This window comes from Pecten maximus, chromosome 3 (assembly GCF_902652985.1).
Source record: "Pecten maximus chromosome 3, xPecMax1.1, whole genome shotgun sequence".
In the NCBI taxonomy this organism is placed as follows: Eukaryota; Metazoa; Mollusca; class Bivalvia; order Pectinida; family Pectinidae; genus Pecten; species Pecten maximus.
The window spans coordinates 52,802,275-52,817,094 of NC_047017.1; the positions used below are offsets into that span (position 1 = coordinate 52,802,275).

At 37.3% G+C, this 14,820-nt stretch overlaps 1 protein-coding gene across 1 annotated transcript in view; it reads right to left on the reverse strand.

Moving 5' to 3' along the window:
- Positions 1–13,481, reverse strand: part of LOC117324549 — a 30,327-nt gene extending 16,846 nt beyond the window's left edge. Inside the window, exon 1 of the mRNA XM_033880459.1 lies at positions 13,175–13,481. Within this exon, the coding sequence (XP_033736350.1) occupies positions 13,175–13,379 (205 nt within the window). The 5' untranslated portion in view covers positions 13,380–13,481. The remainder of the gene's footprint in view (positions 1–13,174) is intronic.
- Positions 13,482–14,820: the final 1,339 nt, after the last annotated feature.

A 14,820-nucleotide genomic window follows, 5' to 3' on the forward strand; every position in this document is an offset into this window, starting at 1 on the left:
GTCAGTATAATATGACCGGGTGGAGTGGGACGACTGGTTCGCCCGTTGTCAGTATAATGTGACCGGGTGGAGTGGGACGACTGGTTCACCCGTTGTCAGTATAATGCGACCGGGTGGAGTGGGACGACTGGTTAACTCGTTATCAGTATAATGTGACCGGGTGGAGTGGGGCGGCAGGTTCGCCCGTTGTCAGTATAATATGACCGGGTGGAGTGGGACGACTGTTTCGCCTGTTGTCAGTATAATGTGACCGGGTGGAGTGGGACGACTGGTTCATCCGTTGTCAGTATAATATGACCGGGTGGAGTGGGACGACTGTTTCGCCTGTTGTCAGTATAATGTGACCGGGTGGAGTGGGGCGGCAGGTTCGCCCGTTGTCAGTATGATTTGACCGGGTGGAGTGGGACGACTGTTTCGCCTGTTGTCAGTATAATGTGACCGGGTGGAGTGGGACGACTGTTTCGCCTGTTGTCAGTATAATGTGACTGGGTGGAGTGGGACGACTGGTTCGCCCGTTGTCAGTATGATTTGACCGGGTGGAGTGGGACGACTGGTTCGCCTGTTGTCAGTATAATGTGACCGGGTGGAGTGGGACGACTGGTTCATCCGTTGTCAGTATAATATGACCGGGTGGAGTGGGACGACTGTTTCGCCTGTTGTCAGTATAATATGACCGGGTGGAGTGGGACGACTGGTTCATCCGTTGTCAGTATAATATGACCGGGTGTAGTGGGACGACTGGTTCGCCCGTTGTCAGTATAATATGACCGGGTGGAGTGGGACGACTGGTTCGCCCGGTGTCAGTATAATGTGACCGGGTGGAGTGGGACGACTGGTTAATCCCTTGTCAGTATAATATGTCCGGGTGGGTTGGGATGACTGGCTCACCCGATGTCAGTATAATGCGACCGGTTGGAGTGGGACGACTGGTTCGCCCGTTGTCAGTATAATTTGACCGGGTGTTGCTGGATGCACTCCTTCAGTGAAGTGTTTGGATTATCTTCAATCCTCAATTTCACTTGTGCCGAACTTTATATGAACAACTTTTTCAACCTTCTTATTAGTTGCTACCGAACGATTTTACTATAATGCAATGTCTCGCACCTTCCGGTTGCAACATTTTTAAAGAAAGCGGAGTTATAATATCGACAGGTCCCCGTATTCCCTACCCCGAGATCCGTATATTACACCGTGTCCATAGGGACAAATATGCTGGAAAAGAAAATGTTGAAGGTTTAGTCCGATTGTTTTAGTCTTTGTAACTTGGAGTAGGCATTGACTGCCCAGGAATTCAAATAAATGTGTATTACATGTTTCGACACAAAAAGGTTAAAGTTGTCTATAGATTGGTTTTCTGAAAAGCCAGTCAAATTACCCTCACACTCCTGGGGTTGTGTATGCATGGGTCCATCTGGACAACTGACCTATATGCAAAATTTCATTCTGATAACGAGGTCGGTCAGCCTCCTACGTCACAGGTTCACTGCTGCCGAGATGATAGTATAACTAACGTTATAAACACCCAAATATGTGTCACATTAAATCACTATTTACACACTATCTACCAAAGGTTTTGTGATGTGGGAATACTTTACATTAATATATTGGGTTACAACAGTGAATTGGTTACATGTACTCCAGTGATGATCCCGTTATTCATTAAAGAGGCTTACCGGCAGACGGACCGGTAAACGGCACATCCCCGATCACTAAACAAACTTCAGTACACGTTTCTATGTGACAAAATTAGAGGCTTTCCGACTTTATTTCTTGAACACAATTACAGAATATTTATTTAAAAGACGTTTTAAAACTCAACCTGAGAGGGAAATGTATGGAATATAACGGCAAATCTTCTTTGTAAATCGCCGCTGCCTTTGAAGTTATCACTGTGCGGCACTGTGCACGTGCTTGTTTCTTTGATGTGTCAATCAAATTAGACTTATTGCGGGTTGCGATTAAATAATATTTAAAAATGAGGTTTTAATATCACTTTTCAGCGTTTTATAAGGAAAATAAAATGAAAAACTCAACAATTCCAACAATCTGTCATGTGTAAAAAATCTTTTTCTATTAGCCAATTTTTCTGATCTCTCTGCGGGCAAGCCTCTTTAACAAGGCTAGGAAAATTAATCACCGTAAAAAGACTGCACAAGTGAGATCATTTTGTCACCTCACTGTATAGTAGACCAGAGATGTATATATCACATACAGTGGAACTTCGTTAACTCGAACTCGGAAAACTCGAATACCCCGCTTAACTCGAAGTACTTCGGCAGTCCCTGACAAATTCTCTCTTTATCATAGTAAAAAAAAATCGGAAAACTCGAAAAACTCGGATAATACGAAGTGAAAATTTGGTCCCAACAATAAAAATCCTACTTAAAATGATCGAATAACTCGAAGTATCATTTTTGTGTCCCAACGATCGGTGGTAAACGCCGACATTTTTTCAACATCGAAATTCCGTTTGTATCGGCACTAGGCCTACAATTCTACCGATTATAATACGCGATTATAAGTGTTTCATAAATTCATGAAAGAAATTGTCGGTGGAATCTTATAACAACAACTGTCGGTGATAAACGGTACTGTTTTACTTACATCAGGTAATTTCCTAAGGCGGTCGCCGATAATAGTACACACGATAGTCAACAACTCATCTACCCGCTCGCTGAAGCGGAACTAATCTCCGACACGCCGGTAGATCTACTCGGCTGATGTTTTCACAGGTGTAGAAATGAAACAGTCACCGGTGCCTATTAAATCTGTAAACTGCTGAAACAATAGCGTAATTACTGCCGAGGTATTCAGAGTACGACTGTAACGGTCAGTGCGGTCTATTAAATCGGATAAAACGACAACTCAGTTACAGTAACATTTTATACGCACATGCGCAATACCAACTTCCTGTGCTAATACACATGGAAATGGCGTGGTTGTCGGTAAAACGTAAGTTGGACTATCAAACACTATTTTATATGTCCAATATAAGGTAATGGTTCTGTTACGTTTTACATACAATCTGTGTTAAATTTAAACGGTTATTTGATATAAAATTAATAAATTGTTATTCGGCTGAATTCCATTTTATCGTTATTCCTTTTGCAAACATGACATGAACACCATATCGTTATTGAACTTGAAGTGACTAAGTGAAAGAAACTTTATCGAGACTGTATATCGGCAAAACTACACCAAACTACGAGTGATAGAACGAAATATTACTTATACATTTACATGTATTGACCAGTCTTTACACTGAACTGATGAGTGACAGAGCGGAGTTATAATGATTATATAATGTTGACAAATATTGACCAAACTTTGCACCAAAAATGACAACTCGCTTAATTCGAACACTCGGATAACTCGAAGTTTTCTCGTGGTCCCGTCGACTTCGAGTTAACGAAGTTCCACTGTATGTGATATTTACATCTCTGAGTAGACCTATAGTATATATGCCATTGTTTGAGTTTTTAAAATAAAAAAAAAAAAAAATGATGGGTGTTAATAGTAAATTACCAAGGTTATGATGTCCGCTGGTCTACTATTTCGATTATACAATTACAGACATGAGGTGTGGAAAGAAAATCTAAACATGTAAGATGATAAAATCAGGACAATCACTGTCATTGCTTTCAATGTTTACAAAATAATATGGGGCTCTTTGAAGTTTCTCTCTATAAATGCATATAACGAGGCATATTCTAGCCTAGTCATATTGGTGAGGTGAACCAGATGACGCGTCGGACCACGTGACCACCTAGCTCATTAATTTTTTTTTCAGCCAGCAGCAATATCCCCCTACTGGCCTAAAATAGATAAACAGCTTTGTAAGGCGAGGTGGAAACCTGTGTCAGCCAACATTTATGGGGTCGGGCTAACAGAAAATGGAAAAATACCCTATATGTCGAAAACCCTTTTTAAGTTCTTTTATATTTTCTACTTTGAGTAACTGAATACGTTTAAACATACAAGGGTATTTAAAATGATATGTTTTAATCAAATCAATACGAATGTCTGCGTAACATTTTCACAACATCAAATATATTTCCTTCATAACCTTCATAAAACATTCTTTAAGGAAATTATCAAAAAAGATGTTGTTTAAATACATAACTGTTAAATTGATCAGAACAGTTACTGATTTCTTCAAACATTTACCCAAGACTGACAGTTCAAAGTTCCTGATTTAAATAAAGAATTCAAGGATCTTTAGTTTCCAACATGTCATCGTAACATGCTTTGAGTAAAAAATTATCTGACACTTTAATTTCAACCAATATTTAAAAATTCTTGATTTAATATGTACAAGGGAAATCCTCAAAGTTCGATGTACAAAAAAAAACATGTATCGTCTTAGATAAAAAAAATTCAGCTCTGTGATTACGTACTATCTAATTAAATTACATCAGGATGAGACAACAGTATTTCAAACTACTGCATTTGTATCAAATCTTTATCTTGCAAAATTAAGAAATGGATATATTTATGTTAATATTACGTCAGGAAAGGGTAAAACATGTTCTTAAAAGTGTACAAAATCTTATCAAATTATGCCAAAAATAAAATGGTTAACAAGGCTAGGAAAATTAATCACCGCAAAAAGACTGCACAAGTGAGATCATTTTGTCACCTCACTGTATAGTAGACCAGAGATGTATATATCACATATGTGATATTTACACCTCTGAGTAGACCTATAGTGTATATGCTATTGATTGAGTTTTTAAAATTAAAAAAAAAAAAAATATGACGTGATAATAGTAAATTACCAAGGTTATGATGTCCGCTGGTCTACTATTTCGATTATACAATTACAGACATGAGGTGTGGAAAGAAAATCTAAACATGTAAGATGATAAAATCAGGACATTCACTGTCATTGCTTTCAATGTTTACAAAATAATATGGGGCTCTTTGAAGTTTCCCTCTATAAATGCATATAACGAGGCAGATTCTAGCCTAGCCATATTGGTCATATCTAATGTCCGGAAGGTCTGGAGTCGGACTAACAACATGTATCTTGATAACCATCGGGAATTAGCTAGGATTCCCAATATCCTCAACCGACTTCTCCATATACATGTGCATTAAATGGATTATATATTTATATATGAACCGTGGAAATGCATGCAAAGTCGGTGTGCTTAGAACTTAAGAATCACCATGGTTCACAGCAACTAGTGACGTTTTCTTCAACAAAATCGGAATGGATTTTCATAATTGTAAGTTGTAACAGACGACACATTTTCAGCCTTTCAAATACAGTATGGCTGTATTCGGGCCTTATGAACGATGCCCATGTGTACTATTAAAACACGGGGACCTGAGAACTTGTTACAGTCTACGTGTATTTGGACCTTCCCTAGTGTGTATCACAGGAGGTTCACTTTTTGTCAGTTGCGAGTTGCGAGTTACAAAATGCGAGTTGCGAGTTGGAAAATGCGAGTTGCGAGTTACAAAATGCGAGTTGCGAGTTACAAAATGCGAGTTGCGAGTTGGAAAATGCGAGTTGCGAGTTACAAAATGCGAGTTGCGAGTTGGAAAATGCGAGTTGCGAGTTGCAAAATGCGAGTTGCGAGTTGCAAAATGCGAGTTGCGAGTTACAAAATGCGAGTTGCGAGTTGCAAAATGCGAGTTGCGAGTTGGAAAATGCGAGTTGCGAGTTGCAAAATGCGAGTTGCGAGTTGCAAAATGCGAGTTGCGAGTTGCAAAATGCGAGTTGCGAGTTACAAAATGCGAGTTGCGAGTTGCAAAATGCGAGTTGCGAGTTACAAAATGCGAGTTGCGAGTTGCAAAATGCGAGTTGCGAGTTACAAAATGCGAGTTGCGAGTTGGAAAATGCGAGTTGCGAGTTACAAAATGCGAGTTGCGAGTTGCAAAATGCGAGTTGCGAGTTACAAAATGCGAGTTGCGAGTTGCAAAATGCGAGTTGCGAGTTGCAAAATGCGAGTTGCGAGTTACAAATGCCTTATTTATGTTTTTTTTTAAAAAGTGTTGGTCTTTAAAACATACATCCCCAGAAAGCATGTGATTGTCATCGTATATATTGATATATTGAAGAGACCATTTATTACAATAATATAGCGATAGTTTCTGATTCAGATAGAATATATAACCATGCAAAGGTTATACTGTACAAATGTTTAACTTTTGTGTCACAAATGCAACGTGTACTGTACTGTTTTGGGGCCTACTGAAGCTACGCATTAACCGAGCGGCTTCGCGCAATAACCATCATAATTATCGCGAAATGAAGAACGTTTAACGATCAATTAACATTGAATTAAATAAAATTCTATTATTTTACTTACTTATAAATGGGCCATTGTTCAGGCCGCCGTTGTTACGTATCACATTTACGATGGATGTGTTTGTGTCTAATGATTTCACTCTGCCGAGATTTTCGCCGATATTGACTCGAATAGTTCGAACTCACGCTTATTTTCTGAAGCATAATTTCGAATAATTCGAACCGGTTCGTCAATATTTATTTAATTTTGTTCGAACTAATCGGAGGTTTACCGTACATCGTAGTTAGTAAACTACTATTTGTAACTAGGAAATGGCAGTCGTCGTCGCTAGTCATTTTCTATGAAACATACATATACATTTACTAGCACCGTGCCAGAAGTGTAATTTTTTTTTTAATGCATTTTCCACCTTTTATTTAGTGTTAACTTTTATTGTTTCATACAGACAAAATACAACAAATATCGCTTCAGGACTGAACAGGATATGGACTGTACCTTTACTGAGAAACAATAACGTTTCAGAAAATACATCAATTACAATGAATTGAACTCTTGTTGCATCAATAATTTATTCTATTTTATCAAAATGTATAGCCAGGATTTGCGTGATAGTTTGAAAATATGGACGGTGTATACCATTTTACTGCCTAAATCTTCTGCTGGATTTTATATACAAAATGTACTTTGTATGTATTGTGTTTGTTACCGTGCCGCTAACGATTGCTCTTTCTCCATATTAACAAAATGAAAATATGAATTTTCAAATTAAGAGCAAAAGACAAAAGTTTTCCGAGAATACAACATGCGGATGTGAAAATCTAGAGGATATTTTTCAGATTAAGATAAATTCTACCTATAGTGTTTCACCTATTGTTCGCCTGTACAGAACCGATGTTTACACTGTCTCTGTTCTTGATACGAATGAAATTATCTTGAGGATGAATCATTTTATGTCTTTATGTTCAATAATTAAAAGCTATTGACGCTATGAGTTGTATCTAATAATTCAGAAACGATTAACGATGATTCGTGTATTGTAAGATATACAACTCGGATTCGGATATTTTGCATTTAAATAAATAACGAAGGCCGCAGTTATTTCTTAAAATTGCAAAATATCCGAATCCGAGTTGTATATCCTGCATATCCTCGATTAATAGTAAATTGTGTTCAGGATTGTGCATAGAGTTTTTGTCACATGTCGACTCCCTATTTTTCAGGTTTAACTGATTTCCATATAAGGACATAAGATAATTTACTTCACGTTCTAGTAACCAATGATACATTGCATTTATTTGCTGCTAAGAGTCTGCTAAGAGTATATCTTTTTCCCGGTTTCGGAGAATACACGGAGTATATGTTGACAGGTTGTCTGCCTCGTGCATTGGCAATAGCCAATCAGATAGGGCCATGGGTTAGGTGTAGATCGGGTATAGGTTGGGTAGTCATTCTAGCTCAGAACGTCGCACATGTAGTACGGCAAAATGGAAATTTTGCATACAGTAGATATATTGCATTTATAGAGGCATGTTTGGGTGTCGCTAAATGGTTAGAAATCCCAGCTAAAAAAAAAAAAAAAAAAAACTTAAGCATTGTCGGGCTGGTACACCTTCTATTCTCCTATAAATAGGTTTCAGTTTGGGTGGCGCGCTTGGTTTTTTAGGATTTTAATGCGACAACCTGTGAGAGGGAATGAGAAGGAGAAACATTGAGACGTGTCTAATGTACTTTACTTACGATTTTTGAATAAACGCCGTCTCCGTCCGTACTAGCGGTCGAGCATATGTGTTGATTTTTGATATATATATATATATACATATTGTATGTATATATACGTGTAGGGAGTATATAGAGGACCCGCTTTTATCAGCAGAATTCTCATATAGTTCTTATTTTATTTTCATTTTATTGGCTTTGCATATACACTGTACCTATACAAGTCTCTGATAAAAGTAATTGACATAATTTTTAATAAGTATAACGGCAGTGTAATTGCTTATAACATAAATGTTTTATCATGGCCTTAGCTATGCTTATACAGACATATGGGCGTGATATTCTGCAAAGGTAAGTGTGTTTACTGGTGTAACATACAGGTAACGGTACACGTGTACAGGTGACAGCTCCAGCGTCTGACCTGGATTCAGGATTCAGTATTTAGTTCTAGATGGTTATTATATATACGAGACATATTGAACAATACTGGTTTTAATGATATATGGTTACTTCAACATTCTTGTACAAGTAATAGAGAATATCTTAAAATAATCATTAAACAAAGACTTCAAGATCAATTTGTTCAAAAATGGTTTAATGAAATTGATAGCTCCTCACGAGGACAAGTATATTCTTTGTATAAATCTCAGTTTAATTTTGAACCATACCTATTGAAATTGAATCATAACGACCGAAGATATTTGTGTAAATTTAGATCTTCTAATTTAAAATTTCCTATAGAGACAGGGAGATGGAATAACGTTCCTCGCGAGGAAAGGTTATGTCCTCTCTGTACAAACTGTGTTGGTGATGAGTACCACTATCTATATGTCTGTAAAAATGATTCTGTTGTAGCACTACGAGCAATTTATATACCAAAATATTATTATATTAATCCTAATTGTGACAAAATGAAAGGAATGTTCTCTATATGTAATTCAGGTTTGTTAAGTAAAGTAAGTCGTTTTATCCAAAGAGTAATTAAGCTTTTAAGTATGTAAAGAACATTAGAATAATTCATGATTTGTATGATTTATCTTGATTTGTCTATTGATTACTTTGTCCATCCAATAGTTCTCTTTTTCCCCTTTATGACCTCTTGTTACATATGTATATATGTCATGAGTGAACCAATAAAATCTTGAAATCTTGAAATCTTGACCGGGTCCACCCAGCCAAACTCGGTCAGTCGTCACTGATGTGTGTTTGTGTCCATGTTTCTGGTAACATACAGGTAATGTGTACATGTGTATATGACCGGTCTTCCTGAAGAAGTCGCACAGTGGGAAGTTCGGTTAGGGGATACACTTCACTGTTTAAAATGATAATCTCAAAGAAAACAGTAAGCACAGGTGTCCATGTAATTAACAATGGGTGACTGGACAGGTGTGAAAGAAGACTGGCACTTTCGGAGTGAAACGGAGGAAAGCAACTCTTAAAGATGATAATTACTGTATATTTTAGGAAATCCAAAGGAAGAACGCTGATATTTTTATATAGTTTTTATTATTACCGTATATAACACCTCCGAAGGCAATTGTTGAATAAATATTTTCTTTCTCTGTATACCACTTTCGGTAAAGATAAGATGAATCGAGGGTTTCTTTGAAAATGCGAGTTGCGAGTTGGAAAATGCGAGTTGCGAGTTACAAAATGCGAGTTGCGAGTTGCAAATGCGAGTTGCGAGTTACAAAATGCGAGTTGCGAGTTGCAAAATGCGAGTTGCGAGTTACAAAATGCGAGTTGCGAGTTGCAAAATGCGAGTTGCGAGTTGCAAAATGCGAGTTGCGAGTTGCAAAATGCGAGTTGCGAGTTACAAAATGCGAGTTGCGAGTTACAAAATGCGAGTTGCGAGTTGGAAAATGCGAGTTGCGAGTTGGAAAATGCGAGTTGCGAGTTACAAAATGCGAGTTGCGAGTTGCAAAATGCGAGTTGCGAGTTGCAAAATGCGAGTTGCGAGTTACAAAATGCCATTATTAATGTTTCTTTAAAAAAAGTGTTGGTCTTTAAAACATACATCCCCAGAAAGCATGTGATTGTCATCGTAGGCTTCATTTTATCGCTAAAACTTTGTGCAACCGACATTGTTTTCTTGTGTACTTTCACATATATACGTAGAAAAACATAGAAATGTTTTTTTAATAATCAGTAGTCATAAAGTCTACTTATATCTGTATTACTTCGGTTACTGAATTCAACATAACGTTACAGTAAAAAAGTCTATCACAGAGTTAGTATCATGGTTGTATCTGTTGTATCATGTCAGGAATTTTGATTTGACATGTAATGAGTCGAAATGACTTCCACAAGCCGGAATTAATTATTGTTAAGTGAAAGTAGAAGTTTCTATTGTATCAGTTAACAAAAGATTGTCACACCTTACCATTGGGTGGGGCGTACAGTAGTTGTACTTATTGTCTCGTTCACTTTCTTTGTAAATCAATTCATTTGAAAGATTACGTGAGCGGGTGTTGACCCAATTAGGTCACAAGCATCCTTTAAGGAAGAGGAACACATGGGTTCATGGCAATCCAAGGTGCTCATTCAGCCTCTCCTTACATTAAAATGACCGCTGTCCTCGACGCTTGACTGGGGAAATCCTTGAGACATCAGTGTATAAAAATCACTCGTCGCACATATTTTTATCGGGAGATTTTTCACGAAGCCGGAAACAACCAAACTACAAAAACGTATACTATACTACACTACACATAAACTACACACATGGCCGTTGTTTACATTCCGTGTATACGTGAACTTGCCTTAGCATATATTTCAATATATTAGCAAACTTTTCTCGTAATAACTGCCGAATATAATCAGACACAGAACTAAATACATGTACTTAATTTTAAAATAAATCAATATTAAATATGCATTAAATGTTGAAAAAAAATCTTTTAGAAATGACCAAGAAAAATTAAATTGTATTATTCTTTAAAACATAACAACATGTGAATAAAATTAATTTTGTTGATTCGAACCCAGAACCTTCGGGTCACTAAAGCGATGGTTCTACCATATGAGCTATACGGACTTATATCTAGGAGAGGCTCATGTAATCAATTTTAGTCAGTCTGGTTAATGCGAAAATTGAAATATTTTATCACCTACTTTTTTTTCAATTTTAGATACCAGGGCATCGGATGACCACTCTTTAAAAATCGGATTTTAGTTTGTTTTGGCACATAGCTCCGCCCATTTGTTTATTACCAGTTTATAAGTTTTAGCGATAAAATGAAGCCTACGGATGACAATCACATGCTTTCTGGGGATGTATGTTTTAAAGACCAACACTTTTTTTAAAGAAACATTAATAATGGCATTTTGTAACTCGCAACTCGCATTTTGCAACTCGCAACTCGCATTTTGCAACTCGCAACTCGCATTTTGTAACTCGCAACTCCCATTTTGCAACTCGCAACTCGCATTTTGTAACTCGCAACTCGCATTTTGCAACTCGCAACTCGCATTTTGCAACTCGCAACTCGCATTTTGTAACTCGCAACTCGCATTTTGCAACTCGCAACTCGCATTTTGCAACTCGCAACTCGCAACTCGAAGAAAAGAAACCCTCGTATCACAGGGACCTGAGAGTTTGTTACAGTGTACGTGTACTTGGACCTTCCCTAGTGTGTATCACAGGGACCTGAGAGTTTGTTACAGTGTACGTGTACTTGGACCTTCCCTAGTGTGTATCACAGGGACCTGAGAACGTGTTACAGTCTACGTGTATTTGGACCTTCCCTAGTGTGTATCACAGGGACCTGAGAGTTTGTTACAGTGTACGTGTATTTGGACCTTCCCTAGTGTGTATCACAGGGACCTGAGAACTTGTTATAGTATACGTGTATTTGGACCTTCCCTAGTGTGTATCACAGGGACCTGAGAACTTGTTATAGTATACGTGTATTTGGACCTTCCCTAGTGTGTATCACAGGGACCTGAGAACTTGTTACAGTGCACGTGTACTTGGACCTTCCCTAGTGTGTATCACAGGGACCTGAGAGTTTGTGACAGTGTACGTGTCTTTGGACTTTCCCTAGTGTGTATCACAGGGACCTGAGAGTTTGTTACAGTGTACGTTTACTTGGACCTTCCCTAGTGTGTATCACAGGGACCTGAGAATTTGTTACAGTCTACGTGTATTTGGACCTTCCCTCGTGTGTATCACAGGGACCTGAGAGTTTGTTACAGGGTACGTGTACATGAACCTTCCCTAGTGTGTATAGTACACTTTCAGATGTTTTGGTATATAAACACCGAGGAGTGTTATTTTTACCAGATTTTAATCAAGCCCCCAAAACTTCTGAAAATTAGTTATACACACTGGAGAAGGGCCACATACACATCGACTGTGACGAATTCTCATGTCCCTGTGACAAAAACTTAATTATAATTTCCGCTATCGAAGGTATAATCAAGGTAGGCTGTTTACCTAGACGTTATACAATCTACGAGATATCGATTCTGATACATTCACGGAATCACAGCCCATCGAGGTGGAAACAGGCAGACACCTGAGTGAAAGCTACTATACAATATTATGGACATGACTAAATTCAATTTCAGTCACTCATTCTGAAAGGGCGGAGTCCGAGTATTCTGCGGAGATAATTGATAAGTCACTCGTGAACAAGTTCAATTTGTGGAGAACATCAATTTCATCGGCGTATAGTTTCTCTAGTGTCCCCAAATAATAGTTTCTCTGGTGTCCCCAAATAATAGTTTCTCTGGTGTCCCCAAATAATAGTTTCTCTAGTGTCCCCAAATAATAGTTTCTCTGGTGTCCCCAAATAATAGTTTCTCTGGTGTCCCCAAATAATAGTTTCTCTGGTGTCCCCAAATAATAGTTTCTCTAGTGTCCCCAAATAATAGTTTCTCTGGTGTCCCCAAATAATAGTTTCTCTAGTGTCCCCAAATAATAGTTTCTCTAGTGTCCCCAAATAATGGTTTCTCTGGTGTCCCCAAATAATAGTTTCTCTAGTGTCCCCAAATAATAATTTCTCTAGTGTCCCCAAATAATAGTTTCTCTGGAGTCCCCAAATATACTGTGAAACCCTCTCCTGTGGTTTGTGATGCATAGGTATATAACACACAGCAGAAACAATATGCCGCAATACATACAATCAAAACGAAAAATATCCAACATAATATTCATTGCTAAATATTTAGAGTGAAATATAAATTCCACTTACCATCTAACTGAGTATCCACGTGGTCGTGTTTGTAACAGTTATGGAAATCGAGATCCCTACATTTCCCGTACCGCCACAGTCCCAGGGAATGGGTTCCATCATCTGCCCAGTTTGGGGCTATAAAAACCACAATATGAAGGATTGCGCTCCCTAAAAGGGCCACGCCAGCTATAAAGGGCATACTAGCCGCTCCAAACACACCCATAGTTGATCCGTGTTAAAATGTGACTAGATCATCCGACAGTAGCCAAGGACAGAATAGCTACCGTCCAGCGATGTGAAGTGGCAATATCTAATGTAGGATGATTAAACCTGTTCGAACCACGTGACTTTAGGCCTGCAGGTAGACACAGTGTATATGTAAAATTGTGTGAAGTCATGCATGTCCACCACTACATCACCCAGTGATAAAACAATGGAGTTACATACTACGATTGTATTAGTTTTACGTATGTAGTACGTACATGTGTTTTACCTGTGTGACTGAACCTAATTATTGTAACTGATATACATAATTGTACGTATGTTACACCTGAATCACTGAGCACAAGTATAAACATTTCATACAAATATATTATATATCTATCAAAGTCCCCATACGATATTATATTATATTATATATATCAAACTCTCCATATGATATTATAGTATATTATATATATCAAAGTCCCCATACGATATTATAGTATATTATATATATCAAACTCTCCATATGGTATTATATTATATTATATATATAAAAGTCCCCATACGATATTATATTATATATATCAAACTCTCCATATGGTATTATATTATATTATATTATATTATATATATCAAAGTCCCCATACGATATTATATTATATATATCAAACTCTCCATATACTATTATTTATAAAAAAAAACCTATATATAAGCTAATCAACGTTTGAAATAAACTATTAAACTCATTTAACAAATTCAATATGACAAAAATCTTCGCGAGAAATCTACATAATATGTTTTCTAATTAAGATTGACGTTTCTAAATTAGCTAAAACATAGCTTGCCAATGTCAAAACCACAACACAGTCCAGTCTCTGTCCAGACTAACGGCAAGTGAAGACTAAGAGACATTTACCAGTCCACACACGACCACTTACACAATATAACTCGAGCACGGCGACTTGGCAATGACAGAAACCGAATGAATGCGTTCCGCTCCTAGCAGCTTCACCCAATCGTGTTATAAATTACGGAATAGGACCAATATAAAAAAAATAACTTAGTTGATGTCATTAAAAATAAATAAAAAATCTCGTATATACGAGTTAATTTCTCGTAATAACGAGTTTATTTCTCGTATATACGATATTAATACGAGATTACTTCTCGTATATACGAGATTATTTCTCGTATATACGAGATTATTTCTCGTATATACGAGTTTCTTCCTCGTAAATACGAGATTATCTCGTATATACGAGAAAGAAACTCGTATATACGAGATTTTTATTTATTTTTTAATGATACCAACTAAGTTTATTTTTTTCATTGGTCCTATTCGGCTTCCGTATTGAATCCTTGCTCTTATTATACTTTTTTGTCTGACTTGCTGTCATTTTTTTAATGCTACCTTAATCAAGTGGAATTCGCTGCAAAATATCTTTTAAATCAAATAATGA